The following is a 13,213-nucleotide window of genomic DNA, read 5'->3' on the forward strand; positions in this document are numbered from 1 at the left end:
TTCTGTGGCTGCTGTCCAGGTGGATGCTGCACTCTGGTGGTGGAGGAGGAGAGACCCCCCCACATGATTGTAAAGCGCTTTGGGCATACAACAATACACAATAAAGCGCTATATAAATGCATCATTCATTCATTCATTCCTCACCATGCATTAGGACAATATAAACACATGTCCTCTTCCAGGAAGATTTGTAACATTTTCTGTTGTTTGTAAATTCTTAATTATTGCCCTGATGGTGGAAATGGGAATTTTCAATGCTTTAGCCCTTTTCTTACAGCCACTTTCTAATTTGTGAAGTTCATCTTTTGCTGCACATCAGAACTATATTCTTTGGTTATACTCATTGTGATCAGTGATTAAGGGAATTTGTCTTTTGTTTCCCTCATATTTTAATTCTGTGAAACAGGAAGCAATGGCGAGATAATTTCATGTTCACACTCACCCTGGTGTGATAAAAAAATGCAAATATGAATACTTCACATATATTTTAATCATAACAATTAATAAACCTAGGGGTACCAATAATTATGGCCATTGTGTAGTAGAGAATTTTTTTTTACTTCAATTAAAGTTAGATTTTTTTTTTTTTAATTAAAGATCAAATGGATAAACAATCCGGTCTTTGATCATAATTTGAGAACAACTGTATGTATACACACACAAAAGTACAAACTTTTTGAACACTGAAAATGTAATTTTATGTTTGTGCTTTTGGAAATGGGTCTTTAAGTTTATTATTTTGAGTTTTAGCCTCTTTTTGAGCACAAAGTGTGTGCTTTTGAAAAAAAATGCAAGTGTTTAGCTGATCTTTTTTTCATTTTTATTATTAACATTTATCCATATCGTTGTGTACCCACGTGGTATAGTTAAGACGTGTATGGAGGAATTGTGGCATTGTGACATACCTTCACTCAGAGTGGATCACAGGATGAAGAGGCTAATAAGGATAATTTTTTATATACGTTTGAAATTGATCGGCTACAAAGCGCTTGCGTCGTTCGTCAAGAGTGCAGATAAAACAGATTAAAATATCAGTCAACAGGGGAGATGCACACATAGCCTACTCGTAGAAAAACAGCAATATTACTGTGTCGGGGCTTTTGCTACACTTTGTAATGAAAAGCAACATTATGCACAAATATTAATGTACCGCTGTATCTTCTGTCACAGTTGCAACGATAGACCATAGAATTTAAAATTTTAACCCAACTGGTTGCGTTGTTATAGAAATAACCCAATAAAAGTAGGAATAACCCAACAAAGCGACCCAACATGTTTAACCCAGATATTGGGTACAGTAAATAACCCAACGTTTTTTAGGGTTACATTTATTCAGTTCAGTTATCAGTATACATGCACAACAGTAGCTAGGTAAATATTAGTTAACTTTTCAAGTAAAGTAAGTGTGTTATACCAGGTTTACAATGTATGTCTGTCTGATCTGGTTTCATTCATTACACTGTTTCTGCTTTTTTTTTCTTCAAAAGCTTTTTGATCAGTCATTATGGCTTTATTGCTGTCATATTAAGCAGCACCTGTTTACTGTCCAAATTAAGAACTGTTGCTATAATGACCTGTCTTGCCAAACCAACATACTCTCAGAAAATAACAGAATTCTTCACTGAACACTTCAGAACTTTTCTGAACAGAACTTTCTGAACAGAACACTTATTTCCAAAATTGTTTGCCAGATTTAGATTTTTTCAGTAATCCAGTGGGTTTCATCTGAACCCTATTCAGAGAATGCTCTAATAATATTTTCAGTGTTTTTGATTTAGTCTATAATGTCCTAGAATTCAATTAACAAAACGACCAAAGAACGAATAGCAACACTGAAGACAGTAAAGACATTTTATGGTGCATTTGGCTCCTCCTATAAAATAATCTGTGGAATGCATCTAGTCTAAGTAAATGCATTAAAAGGAAATGTATTGGAGGGGTCACCCACATAAAAAAAGACTTATTTTATATTTACTCGTTTCAAGAGCATGACAAGACACAACACATTCCTGCATCCCAATGCATGCACAGACCTCCGGAGGGTGTGATGTTTGGTCTGTGTTGTAGTAGTCCCACCCCTCCTCTATACTGTGATTGGTTAGCTGACTAAAAAGCAGTGCCGGCGGCAAAGTGGTGCCTTCTGTGGGGGGGGAATAAGGCCTGAGAATGTCATTTTGTTTTCTTTCAATTAGAACAGGTTTTTTTACTTATTTTTGGAACGGATTGTTTGTGGGCCAATGAGCAGTGACTGATCTTGCTTGTATTGTGTCCTGGGCAAACCCTCCATAACTCTCATAACTGCGGACAATGGTTTCCCATTTGGTTTGATCTTTGTACTGCAATTGACCCTTTGCAGGGAGTTTGATTGACAGGCAATCTGACCAATCATAAAGCTGAATCTTTGAATCATTTTTGTCAGACAAACAAACCAGACATATTAAAGAGCCACAAAATGTATTTATTGTTTGAATTTCTTTAAAAATTACAAAATTTGAAAGTGCAGTCTTTGTTTCATACCAGAAGTAACCTGCTCTGTCTTGTCTGTTGGGGCATTACAGTTTGCTCCGCAATGTATTTTCCACTGCGTGAAAACATAATGTGTGGTGTGAGAGTGGATGGCTTGTCAGACATGGCAACAGTAACGAAGGGGGCAGGTCTCTGCAAAGGGTCAATTAATCATGCAATAAAAATGTCATACAATGGCATAATAGTATAAGACAAAAAAAAAATTCTGGGCTTTTGACACTTTTAATGAATAAAAACATTGAAGAGGGAAAATCTATATATACATAATGTATTTCGGGCATTTTTAAACACAAATGTATGTTTTTAAAAAGCAGTCATTTCGCTATATGTATCATGCTAAACAAACAAATGAAAGAGAAATTAAAAGTTACATTTAAAAATTCTTTAGGCAAAAAGCACAAATAAGAAAATGAATATAACTGGAAACATTATGTGCTTGAATAAATGCATTACCACTTTCTTTATGCTGTTTGCAAAGAATGCAGAGGAGAACATTAATGGAACATGTGAACCTGAAGTGATCATTTTATTCACTTGCACTGTTCATCATGGCATTCTCAGCTTCTGGGTTAGTCTCGGTGACCCTTGGCACTGAAGTTCTGTTCTTGTCTTTAGTCATACACATTATGATCAAGAGGATGAAGCAGAAGAGCAAGGCCAGGCAGTAACCTATTACCTTAAAATAAAGAAAGAAAATTAATTAATCAAAAACAAAATTAAACAACTGTATAAGTTATATATGCATGTGGTATGCATGTTAATGGTTTATGAACACAATTGTTTTTGTCAAAATAAATAAAAAATAGTGACATTTAATTGTTTAGGACAGAAATGAATATTTCCCTGAAAATTCTGATGGAGAAACATGCCCCTTAAAATAATAAATAAATAAATAAATCTGTAAATTCCAAAATATTTTAGTTTGAAAGTTTGTCCACTGATCAGAGATTTGATTCTCTACCTTCACTTAATGAAAACTTAATCAAAGCATTCTTATCATTAGGTCTTTCTGTTTGATTATGCTATATTTAATGATATTTAAAACATATAATAGATTATGAAATATTGTTTTATTTATTTATAATTAATGATTTCTAGGTACTGTGTTACAGATTTCTATATGTATATTTTTTTTCAGTTGAAATATTAGGTGTGTTGTGATCTCTGTTTTATTTATTCTTTGACAAAACTCAGAACTTGTATGGAGCGGGATTAAAAAAAACCTTGGTATTTACCTTTGATATATTATTCATCTGTTGTGTGTAGTTATATGTTTCAGTCTCATTTTTTCCTTTGTTTGATTCAGGTTTGCACCAACTCACACAATTAGGATGGATATTTTTATCACAGGTGTACTGTCCATTCCAGTTTGTCATGAAACATCCAAAATAATCACCATCAATGAAAAATATACAGAACCACAATAGAGGTGGAATGCAGCGAATCATAAAATAAATACATTTTTCAGACTTAGAGCTTTCGCTGCTGTCTGTTTGGAACCCTCCACCTCCACTAATTGTTTGTTCTTCAAATCTTAAAAATAGTGACAACATTATCCCACCAAAGAGGGCAGGCACAATGAAGATTAGTACTGCTATAGAACGGTTCAACCATTCATTGCTGCATGGGCATGAAAATTGTATACCCATTAACCCCTGAAATGTCAGTAACAAAAAGCTCACTGGAGCAGCAGTCGTAATAATACTTTTGTTTTTGTATCTGTTGTTGTTTCTGCTCATTTCACTGTTTGGAGAAGACATTTTCTGAAGTTGATGCACCACAAGTATCTCTGATGACTCTTTTTTGATTGCTCCTGTTCTCTGCTCAATGGATTGTGATCCAGTCCACAAGATCCCCTGCAATGAACAAAATACTGGTCTATTACTAATTATTACTAGTAATAATTAGATAATAATAATTATATGAGCATATATAATTTATAATAATTATTATGAGCACACAGAATAATAGAATTGCTATTTTGTTTGTATGGTCAATACATTTGCAGAAAATGTATCACTAAAATAACTATTCTGTTGTAGCAACAATTAAAGAACATTATTTCACGGTATTACAATAGAAAAGTAACTTAAGTTGTCAGTAAAAACAATTAAATGAATGTTTATATTAGCAACCAATGAACGAGAGAGTAGGATCTCCTTCTCCGGTCTGATGGTCTCGTACTATGTATAGTACATAACATTTACAAAACATACAGTTTGTACAAATGGATAGATGCTGAAATATACAATATGGACACGGCAGCATTTAAAATGTAAACATTATAAAAAAGACTTCCCTGTCTGTCTATCTGTCTGTCTGTCATTTAAAAGTTGTTAGCAAGTAAGAAAACAGTAAGAGTTTTAAATGATACATAAATTACATTGTGTAATATTTAACATTAGTTAATATTCAATAGGGGTGACCCCGAACAGTCGAAGATTCGATGCTTCGATAGGAGGAGCCTGATTCGACTCCCAATCTTACAGTCGAATATTCGCTGAGGTGTTATGATCATGCCATTTTGGATATATGGGGGTGCTCAATACACATAGAAATAAAGAATAACAATCTGAAAAGAAAGACGCTTTAAATAAATATTTTAACGTGCGTGAATAAATCCAACCACCTATAGATTTAAGTTTCACTTTCTATAATCCGTGACGACAGAGGAGCATCTTGGCGGCAGGAATTTAAAACTTTAACACGACTCAAACTGACAGACAGACTGGATTTTTTCGATCAGGTAGGGTACAAGTGATTTTAAAACATTTCAGCCGGTTTATTTATATGGTGTACATATTACAGTATTTATCTCGAATAAGAGTTGAGTTGAGTTACGCTGCAGTAAAGTGCTTCATTGTACGGTGATTATCTCTGAGCGCGAGCAGGACCTACAACAATGCAGAATATTAATGACTATGACTCAGACTTTCATATATATAGCATTAAAATGAGAACACTATTATAATAAAACGCTGTGAATTTTGTGAGTTTAGTAGCCGTGTTTCTGCAAGTTGTTGCGTGAAGAACGCGTCCACAAAAGATCTGTGCAGACACGTTTATGTGCATTCGGGGCATTTTGTGCAGATAGCCTATAAGTCGTAATTAAATCCCATTGATTAAAAACTTGCTATCATATGCTTCATTCTACTGGTCATCTTCAGCGAGCGCAGCTCAAAACAGAAATGCAGAACATTAATAACTACTGTCATATAGGCATACATAACATTATAATGAGAGCACTATTGTAAACATTTTTGTGAATTCTTTGGGTTTAGCTGACGTTTAATGTTAACTCTCTTAAATCAAAACATAAAACATTATTTTTGTATCTGCGAGGCATCCGTTACACATTTACCCTGTGTGTTAATGTGAGTATTTATGACTGTCGAATGTCTGGCTACTTGACTCTTGGTAATGTATTTTGCCCCCCGCCCCCAAACATATAATTCGACTATCAGCCAGATTCGAAAATTCCGATTCGACTTTTTAAATTCTTAGACGGGGACACCCCTAATATTCAAATAGCTAGAAACATGAGATAATGTGGTTGTTAATATTTACTGATGAATTTATTAAACATTACCTAATGATTAACAGATTATTACTTCATGTAAATTAAAATGCTTATAAATGTCATTAAACTTTCAACGCATAAGATCATGCACTTCTTGAAAATCTGCAGATGATTTTAACAGATGTACAATGATTAAAAGCAACACTTTTGCAGCTGGGGTGTGATACAGGTAGGGTTAGGCACAGGTTTGGTGATATGGGGAGGTTTAAGGGTTGGTTAAGTGGTCAACAGTGTACAGGGGTCAACTTGATTTACTATAAGGGAACACAGTTTGATCTGTTTATATTACATTGTTTACATAAATGAACAAGTGTTTTCTTGAAAACTGATTTATTTTCTCCTATGCTGTATGATTCAAGGAATATCCTGTTTAATGATATACAGCAGTAGTATACTAACATAAGTGTTGAGGCAATAAAAACATGTTTTGCACCCAAGTTACAATGTGTGTTGCCTTTATCAAGCATTTACCTATAAACATAACTAAAAACCTTTTACACAAACATTGTTACAGCAGCTATAAGTCCCAGGGGCGAACTTACCCATTAGGCAAAGGTAAGCGACCGCCTTGGGCCCCCAAAAGCCAAGGCCCCCCTAAAAAGCTTTTCATATAGGATATCCGCATTAAGCGCTGACACGCAAATGTTTGCTGTTTACGGTGTTTATTACCACAACAGCCGTCTGAGTCAGTGGCTTCTGCAGGTGTACGCACTGTGAGTACCATGAACGCTCAGACTGACCTGAGATCTGCCCCGCAAACATTTCAGCAGTTATTATAGACCATATTTCTGTCGACTGAACCCATGCCGTTAATTATGAATTTATCAGTCTTTTGCATGCCAAAGTCAATTTCTGCATAGAAATATTACACCAAATAGAAGCAGAAAATCGTGCAATATAGGCCTACGCACTTTCATTCCCAGGGGCGAACTTACCCATTAGGCAAAGGTAAGCGACCGCCTTGGGCCCCCAAAAGCCAAGGCCCCCCTAAAAAGCTTTTCATATAGGATATCCGCATTAAGCGCTGACACGCAAATGTTTGCTGTTTACGTGTTTATTACCACAACAGCCGTCTGAGTCAGTGGCTTCTGCAGGTGTACGCACTGTGAGTACCATGAACGCTCAGACTGACCTGAGATCTGCCCCGCAAACATTTCAGCAGTTATTATAGACCATATTTCTGTCGACTGAACCCATGCCGTTAATTATGAATTTATCAGTCTTTTGCATGCCAAAGTCAATTTCTGCATAGAAATATTACACCAAATAGAAGCAGAAAATCGTGCAATATAGGCCTACGCACTTTCATGAGATCGGGTTAGCCTACAACAATTCATTTGTTGGCTATTTTACAAATGGGAATACAACGAATTCATGACAATCTTTACATTCAAGCTGCCCGTAAAATGTATAGTGAAAAGTACTTTAAAAGCATCTGGAATGCAATAAAGTAATTTTAAAGCTGTTTTTAAAGCATTTACTGCATGGATAAAAAATATAAATAATTAACATATCATACAAAATTGCGTATGGTTATACCTGTATAATTTATATAGGTTAAACATTTAAACTAACATTGTGATATACTTGAACTGTTTTTTATATAGATTTTATTTTAGGCAAGTCGTGATGATTTGAGAAGGCTAAATTGATCAAACATAAGCTATAGGCTATGATCAATTCACTGTCTGCCGCTGGCCTTTACTTTAAAAAACAAAAACAAAAAAACGTACTTTTAACGAACAAAAAATACTCCAAATGTTTTTCTAAATTTACTTTATAAAACAACGAAACGAAATATAATCACTTTTCCATTACATACAAAACTGAACTATTTTAATAGTTGAAACAGTAGTATAAGCTTTTTTTGGGAAAAGGGGAAAAAAGAGGGGCTAGGGCCTATATTTGAGACCCGTGCAGGGCTCTAATCCACTTCATCCAACGCTGGTTTGTTCTCATCTGTGAGCATGCTCTTGATATATGTATTTTAGGTGTGTAAATGTATAATTGCCTTTTCATTATTTTTTCAGTTTTATTTAAATTTGTAGTTAAAACAGCTAAAAATAAATGTATCTCAAAGTTTAGAATTAGACAGCCTTTGCACACAGGCTTACGCTGAAAACAACAAAATGGAACCTCAAGGTTGATCTAGGAAAACATGTACAGGGCCCCATTCCTAAATTTTGCCTGGGGCCCCCAATTCACTAAATCCGCCCCTGATAAGTCCAATGCCTGTAAACATACTAAATTATTAGTAAACGTTTAGACACATTTACAGATGATGAACAGTTTCCACTTTAGATTAGGTACTGCAAAAACATGAACAAATTATTATAAATGATTTGTAAAGATGTAGGGGTGTCCCCGACTAAGGATTTACAAAGTCTTGCCGATAATCGACTGATAGTCGAATCATATGTTTGGGGAATGCACATGAACGTGTCTGCACAGATCTGAATGAACTCCTTTTGTGGACGCGTTTTTCACGCAACAACGTGCAGAAACACGGCAACTAAACTCTAAAAATTCACAGCGTTTTATTATAATAGTGTTCTCATTATAATGTGATGTATATGAAAGTCCCAGTCATAGTCATTAATATTCTCTGCATTGTTATTGGTCCTGCTCGCACTCAGAGATAATCACCGTACAATGAAGCGCTTTACTGTAGCGTAACTCAACCAAGTACATCTTATTCGAGATAAATAATATATACACAATATAAATAAACCGGCTGAAATGTTTTAAAATCACCTGTACACTACCTGATCGAAAAAATCCAGTCTTTCACTCTGTCTGTCAGTTTGAGTCTTGTTAAAGTTTTAAATCCTTGCCGCCAAGATACTCCTCTGTCAGTCACGGATTATAGAAAGTGAAACTTAAATCTATAGGTGGTTGGATTTTTTCACGCACGTTAAAATATTTATTTAAAGCTTTTTTCTTTTCAGATTGTTATTCTTTATTTCTATGTGAAATCAGACATTGAGCATCATGATCATTAGTGCCTTACCTTGCTGCTTTGCTTTGTGTTGAGTTTATTCACAGTCAGGAGCCTTCTTAGTCGTAGCACAGAGACTCGTCCACCTAAAAGTGTATATAATGAGGGATAAAACATGGTCAAAGTTAACATACCTTACTGTGATTGGTTATATAATACTAAGCAGCTATATATACCTATCTAAGCAGCTACTCTGTTACTAGGAAGTTAACTCTCGGGTTACTGACGTAACCTCGGTTCCTTGAGATAAGGGAATGAGCATTGCATTTTACACTATGGAGAAACTCCATTTCATCAGAATCTTAATAGCGACAGTCGTCGACTTGCGTGCAGCCTTATAGCATGACTGGTAACGCACCGCTTTGTCTCTTATCTCAGAGAACAGAGGTAACATCAGTAACCAGAGCATATCCTTTCTGATATTCTCTGCCATTGCATTGTTGGTATGCCCCTTATCCAGCAGCTCTTGCAGAAAGGTTAACACAGATGACATGACAAAAGAGGAGGTGCTGAACACCATTCAGAAAAGACTGACCATTTAAGGGTGTAGAGGCATCTTGTAGAAGGGCTCTAGACTCCAAAATCATGTTAAGAGTACTGAGCACCTGACTTCCCTGACCCGTCTGATGACCTGAGGGAGCAGGTCAACCAAAGGGAAAGCATGCAGGTGAGCACTGGGCCATTCGTGGATCAGGGCATCCTGCTCCCTTGAGAAATATGTTGGGCAGTGAGAGTGGTCTTCTGAATCAAAGAGGTCTACCTCTGCTCTCCCGAATACAGACCAGATCGTTTGAACCATTTGGGGGTGTAGTATCCTTTCTCTTGGAAATACATACCGGGACAGTATGTCTGCTCCTTGGTTCAGTCTGCCTAGCGCATGAACTGCCCTCAGTGAGAGTAGATTGCACTGTGCCCACGGGAGGAGGTGTCTCGCCATCCTGTATAGGAAGCGTGACCTCACTCCACCTTGGAGATTTATAAAAGCTACCGCCGACATGTTGTCCAAGCAGACCAGTAAGTGGTGTCCAGTAAGGCTGGCAGGAAGGTTTTTAGAACTAGAAAAACCGCCATCATCTCTAGGCAGTTGATGTGTAGGCATTACTTCAGGCTGAACCAGGAGCCAAGCTCCATTTTCGCCTTATACATTGCGCCCCAACCCGAGTTGGAAGCATCTGTCATAACCACCTTCCCACTTGAGGTCAGTCCCAGGGTCCCAATGGAACACCTGTCTGAAACAGGTGGGATGTCTTCCATGGGGCCAAAGCTCTGGTGCAGCGTTGGGCTACCTTGAAGCTGATTACCTTGATTTGTAGGGGCTGCATATGAAACAGACCCAATGGAATGACAGAGCCGCCTCGGCTGACATGAGGCCAAGCATCCTATGAAAACCTCTGAGGTTACAGGAAGTCTCGACTTTGAATAACGACACCAGCCGCTGAACTGTTAGTGAGCATTCTGGCATAATCCATGCCCGCATTTGGGCTGAATCCATAATTGTCCTCAGGAAGTCTACTCACTGACTGGGAGACAAAGAGCTCTTGGCTAAATAGATTTTCAGTCCAAGATGCTCCAGGTGGTTGATCAACAGCGACCTGTGAGCGAGAAGTTCCTTTTCCAATCTGGCTAATACCAGCCAATCATTGAGATAGTTCCTAATGCGGATTCCCATCTGCCCCAGAGGGGAAAGAGCCAGATCAATGCACTTTGTTAAAGTGTGCGGGGCCAGAGACAGTCCAAATGGTAGGAATGTATATTGATAAGCCATCGCCTCGAACACAAATCTCAAGAATGGTCTGTGATGAGGGGATTTCTGGATGTGAAAGAAAGCTTCTTTTTGATACACCGATAAGAACCAGCCCCCGGGGCATACTTATGTGAGGATCCGTTTCAAAGTTAACATTGTGAACTAGGGTCATGATAACTGTCACAATATCAGGTTTTCCACTACACAATTATCGTGGTCAAAAAATACTAATGACAATGATATATTGTGATATTTATAAAAATCTTGCAAAAATTAAAATTTTTTTAAGTATTATATTAAATAATATGATTTAGATGATATTATGCTAGAAGTTAATAGTCTCTTATTGGCATGTTTAGACCGGAGAGTCAAGGAAGGTGATCTTGTCTGCGTCCTTGATCTCTGTCAGATTCAACCAAAGGTGGCGCTTCAGCACCACCAAATTGGCCATCGCCATGCCGATCGCCTGTGCAGTGCCCTTTGTAGTGCTCAGTGCCAGATCAGTCGATGTGTGCAGCTCCTTGAAGGAATCAGCACCGGCATCACGTGAAGCGCCGCTGAGCCAGCCTAGACAGCCTAGCCAGCCGTACACTGTAAAAAAAATTCCGTAAAATTTACGGTAAAAAAACGATGTGTGAAAAACTTGTTGCATCTTTCCCAATAAGACTCATGGCTGTATTAGATCAAAAGGGTGCTTCTACTAAATACTGAGCAAAGGGTCTGAATACTTAGGACCATGTGATATTTCAGTTTTTCTTTTTTAATAAATCTGCAAAAATGTCAACAATTCTGTGTTTTTCTGTCAATATGGGGTGCTGTGTGTACATTAATGAGGAAAAAAAATTAATTTAAATGATTTTAGCAAATGGCTGCAATATAACAAAGAGTGAAAAATTTAAGGGGGTCTGAATACTTTCCGTACCCACTGTATATACCAATACATGTAATGGCCAATGCAGTTTTTCACCGTATATAGTAGGGGAATTTACCGTTAAACATTTAACAGGTTTTTACTGTAGCATTTTTACAGTCTTTTACCGTTAAATTCACGGTCATTTTTTACAGTGTAGGGTTGTGACGGTGAGGAAATTTTCCCATCAGTTAATCGACGTGTGACAACACCGGTAATACCGGTATCACCGCGGGGGCGGGGGCGTTCCCTCTTTTACTCGCTTTCCTTCGCTTTTAAATAGCTTAAAAGTGCTGTACGCATTTTACTTTCACTAGCGGCAATTCGGCGTCAATTGCTTGAATGCAACAACAAAATACAACGTCAAACTCACTTTTGCCTATATATAAAACATAGAACTTTTATTAACAAAATGAATAAAAATACACCATTCTATAGGGCAGGCTGTATGCCTAATATAAAATAACTTACATAAAGTTTAAATAGGTATACAAAACTGGAAACAAGTAAACATGTATAATATATAACCAAATAAATAAGAACGAACGTTTATTAGCAAAACGAATAAGAAAGCTTGGAGGCACGGCATAGCCTACACCTTGATGTCAAATAAAATCAATAAATTATACAAAGTTTAAATAAAGTAGGCTAAAACAACTAAATAAAACAACTAAATAGGAACAATTAAATAAGAAACGAATGTTTAAAAAAAACTTCCAAAATCACCTTAGATAAACGGCAAAAGTCAACAGGCTTTTCAAAATCCAAAATATTGCCAAAGATATATTACATTACTTTTTTTATTTTATTTTTTTTGAGCTGCACATGGTATAGCAGTCTTAAATGCAATAACTAAAATAATAATTTTACTAAATAACTTTTCTTGTCGGCTTACCAACAGTTTAATATGTAAATGGAAATAATTTATTTATTTGTCGTACCTGTGTTATTTTCCACTTTCTTGTCTTCGTGTTTTCCTTGGCTGCATTCATCACTCTATAACATTGTTGTAGAGCTCCTGGGATGCAACCTTATTTTCTTCATGCATGGGGAGTGCATAAACCTAACTGTAGCCTATATGTTCAATTATATTATTGAAGGGTATCATGATTTTGATGTTTAAATGCTGAAAACAGACTCCTGATTTGATGACATTTTTAATTACAGAAGTTACTCCTATTTTCTTTTTCCAGAAATAAAAATTATTAATTTAACATTAACTTCATTTTACAATGTATTCAAATCTATTATACTATAGTAAAAAAATTATAATAATATCAATCTGCAAAATATTTTGCATTCTTTTGCATTTTGCATTCTATTATCATAGTTAAAAAAGGGATTTTGTTTTAAGGAATGTTTAAAATCCAATATGGGTTTATATTTTAGTTTAATTTTGTCAACTCTCTTTGTCGGAGTTGCAAGGTGTCAGGTCCAGTGTTGGGAAGGTTACTT

General features: G+C 36.3%; 1 protein-coding gene across 3 annotated transcripts in view; it reads right to left on the reverse strand.

Moving 5' to 3' along the window:
* Positions 1-2,889: 2,889 nt before the first annotated feature.
* Positions 2,890-13,213, reverse strand: part of LOC107566739 (uncharacterized) — a 26,275-nt gene continuing 15,951 nt past the window's right edge. For 2 of the 3 annotated variants that reach the window (XR_001606545.1, XR_001606544.1), the window contains exons 2-4: positions 9,117-9,190; positions 3,762-4,382; positions 2,890-3,202 (exon numbers count right to left, since the gene is read on the reverse strand). Coding sequence is in view for 1 of the 3 variants with exons in the window: in XM_016252268.1 (XP_016107754.1) it covers positions 3,053-3,202; positions 3,762-4,382; positions 9,117-9,190; positions 9,640-9,691 (897 nt within the window). In the remaining 2 variants the exon portion in view is untranslated. Of the gene's footprint in view, positions 3,203-3,761; positions 4,383-9,116; positions 9,191-9,639; positions 10,702-13,213 lie in introns of those variants that run through there. The other variant, XM_016252268.1, reaches the window with a different exon arrangement.

The sequence above is a fragment of the Sinocyclocheilus grahami genome, unplaced genomic scaffold (genome assembly GCF_001515645.1).
Source record: "Sinocyclocheilus grahami isolate Dianchi unplaced genomic scaffold, SAMN03320097.WGS_v1.1 scaffold1097.1, whole genome shotgun sequence".
NCBI classification, from domain to species: Eukaryota; Metazoa; Chordata; class Actinopteri; order Cypriniformes; family Cyprinidae; genus Sinocyclocheilus; species Sinocyclocheilus grahami.